The sequence below is a fragment of the Balaenoptera ricei genome, chromosome 4 (genome assembly GCF_028023285.1).
Source record: "Balaenoptera ricei isolate mBalRic1 chromosome 4, mBalRic1.hap2, whole genome shotgun sequence".
Classification (NCBI taxonomy): Eukaryota; Metazoa; Chordata; class Mammalia; order Artiodactyla; family Balaenopteridae; genus Balaenoptera; species Balaenoptera ricei.
The window spans coordinates 57,390,230-57,402,572 of NC_082642.1; the positions used below are offsets into that span (position 1 = coordinate 57,390,230).

General features: G+C 45.3%; 1 protein-coding gene across 1 annotated transcript in view; it reads left to right on the forward strand.

The window, feature by feature from the left end:
* PPM1L (protein phosphatase, Mg2+/Mn2+ dependent 1L) overlaps nucleotides 1-12,121 on the forward strand; it is a 305,410-nt gene extending 293,289 nt beyond the window's left edge. Inside the window, exons 3-4 of the mRNA XM_059920472.1 lie at nucleotides 5,595-5,756; nucleotides 8,906-12,121. Of these exons, the coding sequence (XP_059776455.1) occupies nucleotides 5,595-5,756; nucleotides 8,906-9,252 (509 nt within the window). The 3' untranslated portion in view covers nucleotides 9,253-12,121. The remainder of the gene's footprint in view (nucleotides 1-5,594; nucleotides 5,757-8,905) is intronic.
* The last annotated feature ends 222 nt before the right edge of the window (nucleotides 12,122-12,343 follow it).

Genomic DNA, 12,343 nt, shown 5'->3' on the forward strand with positions numbered 1-12,343 from the left:
TGATTATTATTGAGAATTTGAAATGTACCAGCTTTGTTTAAGTTAATCCAGAATCACAATTATATTAAAGGAAATTCACATCACACTGATCAAATTTTATCCTGGTTTACAAACTTCTCTGTGACATGCGCCACGTTTATACTACAAAAGGGGGGGAGTTCATGGGGACTATTCAAAACACAGAAATGTAGAAACTGGTCACAGAAATCATTCCTTCTGGGGGTAGGAAGAGAACAGTTTAAAGCAAGAAGGAGTGTCGATTATCAAAGGTTTGGCCCAGTGGAATCAGTCAGTCCATGTGTGTGACCTGGGCAGGTTGCTATACTGTCTGAGACCTGGTTTCCCCATCTGTAAAATGGGGATAATTATGCCTTCTCACAGGTAGTGCAGATTAAGTTATGTAATGTAAATAAAATGTTTTGCATTATAGTAAAATGCTTAAGCAGTAGGTCTATCATTATTATTATTACTAAAGTAATAATTCTGGATTCCCAGGGTTTTTAGTCATTTGGTCATTCCGTACATACACATTGAGCAGTGTAATCATGAGTATGACACGAAGTCGCTGAGTCCCATTTTTCTCATCTGTTTAAAGGGAAGAATAATACCTGCCTCTCCCCCACCCTAAGGTGTCAGGAACTCAACTGCAAGTGTGTTTGTTAGCCACTTCGTGGCGTTTGTAGCATTGAACAAATTGTTATTACTACCTTGTTATTAACTGAACTGGGAAAGTTTTTAGCTAGAGTTTTAAAAGATGGCTGAGATATCCCAAACTGCGTAATCCTCATTAGGATTTACATTTTTCTCAAGCTCAACTCATCCAATGAATTCATTGCCTAATATTATCCAAAGAAAATACTTAGATAAGTCCAGAATAGATTTTCTTGTGTACCTTTACTTTGTCTGCATCCTAGAAATTAAATCAAGAGAGAGAAGGCTGGTTTAGAGGAATAGACTGATGAATAATTGGCATTCGTGTGTTTTCCCTAAGGAGAACAAGAATTAATAGAACAACACAAAAACGTGCCTGCTTTGTACGAGTACAAATTGAGGTCAGACGTAGACAGAGATTGTTCATGTAATGACCACCATGATGCACTTTTATTGCTTCCTGAGGTGCCACGGCTTTAGAAGCTGGTGAGGATGGATGTCCTGCTCATGTTTCATTAACATTGTTCCAGGAGCCTGGATTGGAGGAAAGAGCTAGGGACAGGCCTGGGCTGGAACTTCTCTCCACTTACTAACAGTGTGCCTGTGAGCATGGTTATACATGTACAGGAGGGTCCTTATGTTTTGATCAATGTGTAAAATGTATTTTGCTACAGTTGGCTATCTCCCTGCTGTGGCAATATCTAGAAGATGTGGTACAGTGTGGTATTGAACTGAGTTGACATACTCAGAGCAAGACAGCAGGAGCTTAGCACAATGTCAGATCAGGACCAAGGAAGAGAGTGTGTGATTGTTTATCACTCCTCTATTAATTTGTTTCTTCAGCAAATATGAGGTCTGTGATGTTCTAGACCTCAGCATTATAGGAAGAAAAACAAGCAGATGATATTCTTACCCTTGTGAAGTTGACATCGTACAGGGGAAGACTGGCATTAAATAAATTGTTTAAAGAAATACCCAAGATATTTACATAATTGTGTGTTGGGAGGGCAATAAAGGACATAAAGAGGAAATGAGACCCCCCCCCATCAGAGAAGGCCTCTGAAGATGTCACACTTGAACTGAGACATCACCACGTGCATGTCAGCCAGTGCCAAGGACTAGGAGCTACGCTAGGCAGAGGGAACACTGCGTACAGAGGCCCACGGGCAACAAAAAGCTTGGCATGTTTGGGCAACAGAAGGGAGGCCTTGAGCAAGGGGAGGGTGGTATGCCATAACATTGGACAGGTTGGGCAGGGGCAGATCATGCAGGACCTGGAGAGCTGAAATAGCCTGCTGGCTGAGATGGTGGGTGGCCTGCACAACAGTCAGCGCGATGAGAACAAGAGAAGGGAAGGGGTTTAAGAGGTGTTTGAGGGTACGAGTGACAGAACTTAACGATGGATTGAATGTCAGGAATGAGGAAGAGAGAAAAACTAAGGATGTTTCCTAGCTTGAGCAACTAAGTGGATAGTGGTACCATTTTCTGAGGTTTAAAAGTTAAATAACTTGCCAGCCCTCACTCAGCTAGGATTTTGAAGTCTATTCTGTGTGACTTTACTTTTTCAGTTTGGTTTTTTTTTTTTTTTTTTTTTTTAATCTAAGTCAGACTATTAGGTTAAAGCTCCAGAATATTGTCCAGATTTGCAATTAAGGTATCACCTAGATTAAATTATTAATATAGACAATCCTGAGGTTCAGGGTTAAGTGATATTGTCAGACCCCGGTATTTCTGATCAATAGTACTATGATGGCTAAGTTTATCTCAAAACTAATAACCAGAGTCTTGGCAGTGTTTTTTCTCATACATACAAAAGAAAAAGTGATTTTCTCCTTTCCTCTTGGGCATAATGTTTTTCTGGAGTTTTCCTCAGCCACAAGGTAGTTTCTGCTGTAATGTAAGATTAGATTATAAATTGTCTCTTGTAATCCTGAGCTAAGACCGTAAAGCCCAAACAATAAGTTGTTTACAGTGTTTTTGGTCATGCTTGGGCCTCCACCCAGGACGCAGGCAGGTGTCTATGGAGCGGGAATAGTGACATTTCAGTGATCCTAAACACAGCCTGCAGCTCTCCTTCTGCCACCTGGGGCTCACCCATTTCGGCCTGGTCTAAGAGTCTATTGTTGACACAGGCAATTTCCACTTTCTCAAGCAGTACATTCCTGAAATCCACATCAGGAGGTAGATTTTATAGACCCGTAGAAACAATGGGATCGTGTTCTTGACAGAGGAATCAACAGGCCATGAATCTTCACATGTGAGTGAAGCAAAGCAGTCCCTCTCTAAATCTCTCATCCAGAAGCCCCTTATTGAACTGTAAGCCCCTGAACCACTTAGGATACCACAAGGAACAACAACAATAAAAAATCCAACGTAAAAAGTCTTAAGTAGTCAAGTCATTTAGCGTCTTGCAAAACAAGAGCAGGACGGGTCCAGGCTGGTTCAGCAGTTCTGTGATGTCTCAGGGACTCGGGTTCCTCACCTCTCCGCTCCTCCTTCTGGACACAGAGCCTTGACTCTGAGCCATAGCCCCTCGTGGTGCAATATGGCTGCCACAGCCCCGGGAAACACAGGAGCCACAGGAGGCCACAGAAATGGGTCGTGTTCTGCATCATGTCTCTTTCAGTGAGAAAGCCTTTCCCAAAAGCCCAAGCCGACATCTCCTTAAGTGCTTGTCCATGGCGCACCCAGTGCCCCCCTTTTAGACGCCAGGACATTATCCTAGACCTCCCCCTCTCCTTTATTTCCTTATTCTCTATGACCTATCCATTCTGCTCTTAAGTAATCTGTCCCCGACCCTCAATCCCTGTGTTTCCTACATTAATTCAGATCCTCATGAACTCTCCCTGTTCCCCCTGCTTCCAGTTTATCTTCCACAAAGCCACTGACATGATCTTCTAAAACACAGATCTCGTCATGTCACTCTCCTGCTTAAAACCCTTCAGTGGTTCTTGATCACATATACAATTAAGCTTCAAAGGTTTTTTTTTTTTAGCTATAGAAATTACCTCTTCCCTCTTTAAAAAAAAAACAAGACAGACAGAAAGAACATGCAGCAGTTCAATGAAGCTAACAATGGATGTAGCGCTGCTGTGGCTGAAATGGGGGTGGGGAAACGGCTTATAGCTCATCCAGGTGGATCCCTTCACCCCCCTCACATGGAGACCCCAAAGCCTCTTCTGGATCCCGTGTTGTACGCGCAAATGGAAATGCCTCGCAGGCAGTTGACGTGGACCCCAGGAGTGTCAACCAGGCTAGCGGTGTAGGTGACATGGTGGTGGGAGCAAAGGTCAGGGCCATGATCTCTCGAAGTGCACAGAGCGAGAAGGGAAGAGGGCCTCTGAGAGACACAACTCCAAGAGTTGAACTGATATAATGCCCCCAAGCCATGTAACATCCAATAACGCAGTGTCTCCATTTCACCTTTCAAACTCCAAGAGTGTGCCTTATGGAGAATCTGTGCTCTCATTGTGATAGACAGGTTAACACAATCAGATGCTTGAGGACAGAGTGAGGATGCTTGAAGACCAAAATGCAACTAATATCAAAAACTGAGAAGAATGATTTCTAATCATATGAATTGTCCGTCTTGTGCTTACATTTTCATTCTTACAGCTCTTTTTAAGGTGAAAGATTTGCTGTTTGCTTTGATAATCCTGAGATTAGTCTTTTCTCCTTTCACAAGGCTTTTCACATCAGACATCCTGAGTTAACCAGCATTTCATGTGTTTCCATTTCTGATCAAGGCACTTTTGAGTTAACCAGGCTTTAGAATGGAATTTCCAATAGGACTATAATAGCTGAAAATGCTAATTACGCTCCCCGCTCTTGATATCAATCTGTGTTTATTCTTTATGTCTATTTAAGAATTCAGTCTTTTTTGTCATTCTGTGCAGATAAAAAGCAGTTTGCATTCTGTTATTGAATCTGACCTTCTTAATGAGGAGGTTAAATATTAATGAAGACTAATTGATGAATAATTTTAACAAGGAAAGGCATTATCGGTTTGAATCCAGAGCTTAATGGGTTGTGCGTTTCAGCAGGTATTTGCATACTCAGTGACACTGTCAAGAAAGGGGGAGAGGAGAAAGGAGAGGGGCTGGACAGAGGGCACTGGGCAGGTAAGAAGGGCGGCCTCCAACTAGACCTGACTGTGCAGCTCTCCTTGCTTTTATCCATTCTCATTCCATGAGGAGTGAGAGCTCGTCCTTTTGTGTCTTGTGTGGGCTCCAGGCAAAGAGCTCTTCCCTCTTGCTTCCCTCCTGACTCTGACCACCACCCCAATCCCCCACTGCCCGTCGACATGGACCTCATTTCTGTCCTCATATTGGGTTTTCCTGCCTCTGCCTTTACAGTCCGCCCGCATCACACCCTGGCGCCGACCTGTTTCTGGCCGCCGGTCTTTGCTGTCAGACTTCATACAGGCTAGCTTGTATAGGCTGCTCCCCACCGCTCCCCGTGGCTCCACAGGACCTGGTTGTTGGCATCTGTCATTTACTGGCCCTTCCAGGCCCTCCTGCTTGAAGAGCCCACCCGACCCCCATCCTTCCCACTTTCAACAGGGATTTCACAGAAACTCAGCACCAAAAAGCAGCAGAAGATAAATGTCAATTGTCTGAAGCTTCAAGCTGATTCTGATTCTCTCCGAATCCTTTTAAGTGTGATATGCATTTAAATCAAGAGTAGCAGAGACAACAATGATTTGGGAAAATGATAATGTTATCCTAGCCTATTTCAGTGAGACTCCAACATGGTTAAGAAAATTGACTCTCAGATCTGATCCGTGTTGTTGAAGTGAACAGCTGTCATTCTCGGAGTGGCTGGAGTCAAATTGTCACCCAGCAGGAGCAGTTTTAATGACTGAAGAACCAGTAACCACAAGAAGCAGCCTAACCTCAAAGCACCGCTGACCTCCTGTATTGCCTCTCTCTCCTGTTTTGCAGGCACAACGTGTTTGATTGCTCTGTTGTCAGATAAAGACCTCACCGTGGCCAATGTGGGTGACTCGCGTGGGGTCCTGTGTGACAAGGACGGGAATGCCATTCCTTTGTCTCATGATCACAAGCCTTACCAGCTGAAGGAAAGGAAGAGGATAAAGAGAGCCGGTGAGTTTGTGAGTGCCCCCGAGGACTTTGTGCTGTCTTGTTCAAGTGGGCACGGTGGCTTGCTGGGAGAGCCCCTGGGAATGAAGATGTTCCTTTACCCAGTGATGAGTAGATCAGTACAGAGGCTGCTGCTGAGGCAGCTGGGACTGGACTTTGTAACATTTCCTATCAAATGAGTGGCTACTGAATTTGCCCTTCTTCGTGGCCACAGATTCCAAAAGATCCCAAAAAAAGCCCTTAGTTTAAAGGCTAATGAGTCTTTGGGCCCCTGCTTGCCACACCCCGCTTCTCTCCAGCCGTGCCAAACTACTAACCACCAAATGAACCATGGAGCTGATAACTCTGTGCCTTTGCAAGTGTTGTCCCCACCGTCTAGTGGGTAACAACGACCTTGTCCTTTAAGACTTGGTTTAAGGGTGTCCTTTTGGCAGCCTTCCCTGTCACCCCCTTCAGTCTTTCCCCGGCATCCTATGTGGACCTCTTGGGTCACCTTTCACGACGTGTGGACATACCTGGCCCTCTTGTCTGTCTTGCCTTCCTGACCATGAGTTCTTTGAGGCAGGAACTTGGTCTGTTCCTCTCTATACTCCCAACACTGAGCTCAGTGCCTAATATAAGTACATATTTCAGTTCAGGGAGGGGGAGAATCCCTTTTTCACTTTTTCAACATCTAGGGGCTGGGGGTACAAACTTACATCTTGGAATTGAGAAACAGGTAGGGAACGTAGTAGACAGACAGACATTAACAATAAATAAGTAAAAACAGGTAAATTATCTAGTATATTACAAGGTGATAACCGCTATGGAGAGACACAAAGCAGGTTAGGGAACGGGGAGTGTCACGGGGTGGTCAACATAGGCTTCACTAAGGTGACACTGGGACGAAGACTTGAAGGAAGATTATCAGTTGATGATTACATTTTCATAGTCAATTTGGGGGGGATTCTTTTCTACCCGTGCAGGGGAGGAGCCCTTCCCTCCCCAGACTGACAACCACAGCATGTAGCCTCTGTGTCACATGCTAAGCTGCAGGCCCAGCTGCCGAGGGAGCTCAGGTACCCTGGGTCTCAGCCCAAGAAGGGCCCCTGCTGTCTGGGGGAATCTACAGGCTGACCCTCGATGTCTACACATCAGCTTCTGCCCAGAACCTAATCAACATTTGAGTTTTCACAGTTGGAAGCTATACTGTTGAGTCCAAAAGCGTTGAATTTTATTACAACCTCCTGCTTCAGTGACTGCTTGAGATGCAGAATAATTTTTAATGAAAGCTTTGGTCAGGTTTTCTGTTGATGGGATGGAACAGTGTTTTAAGAGCATCTCTCGAGCTTTGACGAGCTTCCCTCCTTACGAAGACAGCGTCTCCGTCCACTGTGACCCCGGAATTAGGATACAGTCAGCCTGCTCTTGAGGAAGCACAGGCAGGGATGTGTATACGGTACAGGTGGAGATGCCACCTTAGCATCCAGCCCTCTCTTCTGAAATGTCAACCCATTTTATCCTCTCTCCTCTTCCCTGCCGTACCCATCCACCCTCCCCCACCCCCGCAGTGATTATAGTAGCAAATTCTGACAGCATCTCCAAGGACGTTAATCTCGCCTGTTGTGTCAAGGGTGTATTTTACATCAGGGCTTAATGGACAACGATTGGTTTTCTTATCTTTATGTGTGTTTTCTCTGACCTCAGCCTTCCCTTCTGGACATCTCTCCCCCTCCTGTTTTGTGTGACAGTACGCTGCAACCAGTTTAGGCCAAATACACATTGGTCTTTCTGTCTCCATTCCTTAAGCTGTTTCCACAACAACAGTGATGTCAGCTGCCATTTACTGTGTGCTCGCTCTGTGCTGGGAGCTAAGCTGAGCGCTTTACATATACTTTCTCTTTCCCTACCTTACGAGGTTGATAATGTTATCCTCATTTTACAACCAAGGAAGTGGAGCCTCAGAGAGGCTCGTGTGCCCAAGGACACACAGCTAGTGAATGGTGAGACCAGAACTGAGACCCAGGACAGTGACTCCAGAGCCCATGCTCTTGCCCAGGAGACCACGCTTCCTGGAATGTTCTCGTACATCCCTGCCCATGGAAGTCCTACCCATCGTTCAAAGCCCAGCTTTAACGCTCACTCCTCCCTGATTATCACAACCAGAAATCTTCGCTCCCTCCTCCCCATCTGCCTACAGAATTTAGCAGGTGCTAGTCTCTCCCTGAAGTAATACTGCTTTGTGCTTGTAACTGTTGATACAGGTGGCTTTTCCCTCCTGCCAGGCTGTCTACTTCTTTATAGAAAGGTCTGGATCTTGTCTAACTTTATAGCCTGCAAATTGCCCTGCATGGAATATATATTTAATAAATATCTGACAAATAATATGCGAATGGACAAAGTTCTAGCTCCCTTAAAGAAAAAATAATAATAGATAATACTGAATGCATGGTACATGCAGGCACTGTGCCAGGTGATTAATATGGAATAACTAACTCCTTTATTTCTCACAACTCCTCAGTGGAATAGGTACTGATATTGTCCCAATTTTGGAACCAAGGAAACCAAGGATCAGAAAGAGTTTCTCATCCAAAGTCACACAAAGCTAAAAGTAACAGAGCCAGGAATCAAATCCAAGCAGTCTGACCCGAGAGCCTGAGCCTTTAACAACTGTGCTAAAATACACCATTCTTTAATCCTGATTCTATCTGGGGAGGTGTTTTGAGATGTAGGCACACCCAAGGGCAGCCTCAAGCTAATGATGGATCCCAGTGGTTTTCTCTGGTACCATCCACCTGCCTTTCAGTGCTGTTTTGCTGCTGTCCCTGGATCCCCACCCTAGAGCTCCCTACTGTCAGTCACCGAGCTGCCAAGGTGTCCTTAAGTTAAAACTGATGCCCTCACCCGTCCATACCTCCTACCCTCAATATTCTTATTAATTTGGTCTTGAAGGCTTTTAAGATACCAAGGATGAGGGCCTGAGGATCTACCCGTAAAGCGTCAAACCTCAAGCCATGCAGAGGAACGCTGTTCCCTCCTGGTAGCGCCAAGGTGGGGTGAGGGGAGCACACAGGTCACATGCAGTAGGTCAGCCCTTTGCAGATGCACGCAGACCACACGCGGGGTGTGAGAGAGCAGCTGGTCAAGCTAATGGGCTCATTCTATCTTTCCAGGTGGTTTCATCAGTTTCAATGGCTCCTGGAGGGTCCAGGGAATCCTGGCCATGTCTCGATCCCTGGGGGATTATCCGCTGAAAAATCTCAACGTGGTCATCCCAGACCCAGATATCCTGACCTTTGACCTGGACAAGCTCCAACCCGAGTTCATGATCTTGGCATCAGATGGCCTCTGGGATGCTTTCAGCAACGAAGAAGCTGTTCGATTCATCAAGGACCGCTTGGATGAACCTCACTTTGGGGCCAAGAGCATAGTTTTACAGTCATTTTACAGAGGCTGCCCTGACAACATAACAGTCATGGTGGTGAAGTTCAGGAATAGCAGCAAAACAGAAGAGCAGTGAACCCTTTGGGGTTGCAGCTGCCTTAGACTAAAGGACTTTCAACACACTGGTCTCTTTTAATGTAGTGAAAGGTGTGGGAGTTACAGTTAGGATTATCCATCCCAGACATGGGGTTCCCCATCCCCGGCCGTCTTAGGTCTATGTGCCGTGATGAACAGAGGGTGCCCTTGGCCAATGTAGTTGAGAGGCTGGAAAATGGTTTCTTCGTGTTTTCCCAACTCTTTCATCCAATGTTCAAAATATATAAATATATAGCTGTAGAGTCACATGTATGAAGTGAATGGCATATGTGCCATATATTCTCCTTTTACGATTGTTTTCAAGATCCCTTACAGGGCCCTCCAGGCATCAGACTTTGTGTCCTCTCATTGGAGCAGTGAGTCAGGGCCGATGTGGCCACACCCTTTGCTGAGAGGGGCAGAGCTGTCCTGAGAATGCTTTGCCCTCCTGAGCCCAGGTTTTCTGCCCTGCAGCAGCCCTGCAGAAACAGATTCGGAAATGGTTTATTATTCCGTGGCTGCTCTTGGAGGCTGAGGGACGTGGGGAGGATGAGAGCCGCTTGCACGGCAGAAGTAACCTTCTTCCCTCGCTTTCTTTATTAGTTAAATAGACTTTGTGTACCACCTGACCAGTCTTTGTGTGTTTATCCTAATCATGCATGACCTTAATCTTTGGCCTACACCTTACCTAATGTAATAGGCAGCTGTTAAACTTTACCACCAGACACCACGACTTTTTTACATTACCAAGTGAAAAAAGCAAATCACAGTACCAAAATTCCTTCCACCTTTAAGGGTAGATAGAGGAAGGCATGGCCGAATAAGTCACAGCGCCCATTGGGAGGTCTGCTATTTGCATTCAGAGAGAACGCTGGTGAGGTTGCCATCTCGAATCGAGCTCCAGCTGCCCAGTTTTGTGCATTTTTTCCTCTCCTGTTCTAGTAGCTTTCAGGTGTCTCTGAAGCAGCGTTCTGAGAAGCAGCGGTGTAGAACTGCACGTGTGCGCCCTGAAGCCGAGTACAGAGTTCGCAGACAAGTTCTGGAATTTGGCGGTAAACTACTGGGATGTGCTCCTGCTAGACAGCGGAAAGGCAGCAGTCTTTAACATTTGGTTGCAAACTACTGAGTTATTTTTGCGGCCAGACTTGCCGCTTTTCATTTCTTATCACCAAAGTCACATTTCCAATCTCAGTATTTTATAAGTTAATTACAGAAAACGCTGGGTCGTCCTGTTTCCCTGGCCGAGGGGCTCAAACAGCCAAACAAGATTTTCATTGCATCCCCACCCCTCTGTGTCTGAAACGCCAGGGCGTCCACCTGGTTTTGCCCTTCCAGAGTGAGCATTTGCCTTTATAGCTTCTCAAAGGCCCCATTCACTGGCCACCTCCTGCCCACCATGCCGCTTCCCTGCCTTCTTCAGCTGTGGAGCTTTCCTGAAGCGGGTTCTAGGAGTGAACTCAGGAGGATGAAAAGATTCCCTTGTGGCTGCCAAGGACTGTAATCTGTCTGGATTCCTCTAAGCACTTAACCTTTCTTTGACTGAAAGAATTAATAGTGGTTTCCCAAGAGACGTGCTTACTTTGGTAAACTATAACATTAGAATTTACAATATGAGAATTAGAACCTCGGGGTTTTTTTCCTTCTTTTTTTTAAGCCATAGAATGTTCTAGTACAAAATACCTGCCACCATGTTAGATTGGAGTACCTGCCTACTGAGAGACACTGAGCATTTGGATGTGTGTATTTGAGGCGGGGGTTGGGAAGGGAATGTGGGAAACATGCAGGTTGTGATCAGTGATGGGACAGTCAGGCCAGGAGGCCTGAGTTTGCTTGGTGATTTTAGGACGTTCTGATTCTGGAGAGTTACCAAAGCCCACCCTCTAACCGGAGTCCAGGAATAAGCAGTGTCAGCGTTTTACGGTATGCAGTTAATTTTCCTTTTTTATTTTTAACTTAACCCCAAATTCATAATAACGATGGAAAGACATTTTTAAATTCTATGATCATTGTGATTGTCTAAAATGAAAACGGTACTACTGTTTTGGTGACAATGAAGGAGAAAAGCGACTAAGTTAGTAAATTAGTGTTTATTTGCCCTGCAAAATGTCTTACTAGATGGTGCTGAGTGCAGGAGTGCATGGCTTTGCCTCTGAGGTTCACAAGGCATCTTCTAAACTTTGCTTTGTAGAATTAATTCATTTCTGACTTTAATCAAGTAGTGCGTGTGTTTTTTACTCCCTTTCTGCCTCTTTTTCTCCCACTTTGGCTTGTAGATTCTTGAAAAACAGAAGTTCTAGGCAAAATAGTAGCAGTTTGATGACTAGTTATGTCTCAAATCAGGCTACTTTGTTCCCTTTCCCCACCCTCCTGGAGCTCTCTCTCCCTGAGCCGCCTCCAGCTGTCGGGGGTCTGCAGACATCACCCGGCATGGCCTGTGGCTCACCGGCCAGCCGCTCCCATTTTCCAGGGACAGGGAAGGTTGAGTCTAGTTAGGAAAATTGATTTGAGAAGTTTGCATGTGCAGCTTCCCTAAACAGCACTGCCAAAGCTTTGGAATTGTCACCCAGACCCCCTAGCCTGAGTTCGCATTGCCAATAGCCCCCACGGTGCCAAATTTTGGAATGGTTTTATAGTCTTTTAGAAATGAAGCTGGGAACCAATGATCATGTGCTTATGAGCCCCCAGCAAGATGCCAAGCCCAGGTCTTCATTAATGCACTGCTCTCCCGCTGCTCAACTGGCAATTTGTACTCTTAAAATGGGTTGGGATTGGGGGGTGGGGGGAGAGACAGGGAAACTTTTTTTTTAATTCACTGTATTTGCAATTCTCTAATAAAAGGAATAAATAATACTTATATGGAAAACTCCAAAGCTAGTTCCCAAGACCGGCATTTATTTCACACGACCAACTTGCCCAAGGCACTTAACTCTGAGGTCTCTGTTCTAATGCAACATGACTGTACATCTTACTGGTAACCAGTGGCTACATTGTATTCCTTGCCTTGGACTGAAGGCATTGGGCTCTAGAATCTTGTCTATGTGGTAAGAGTATTACAGAGTGTTTTATAGAGTGATGGAGCATATGTGATCTGG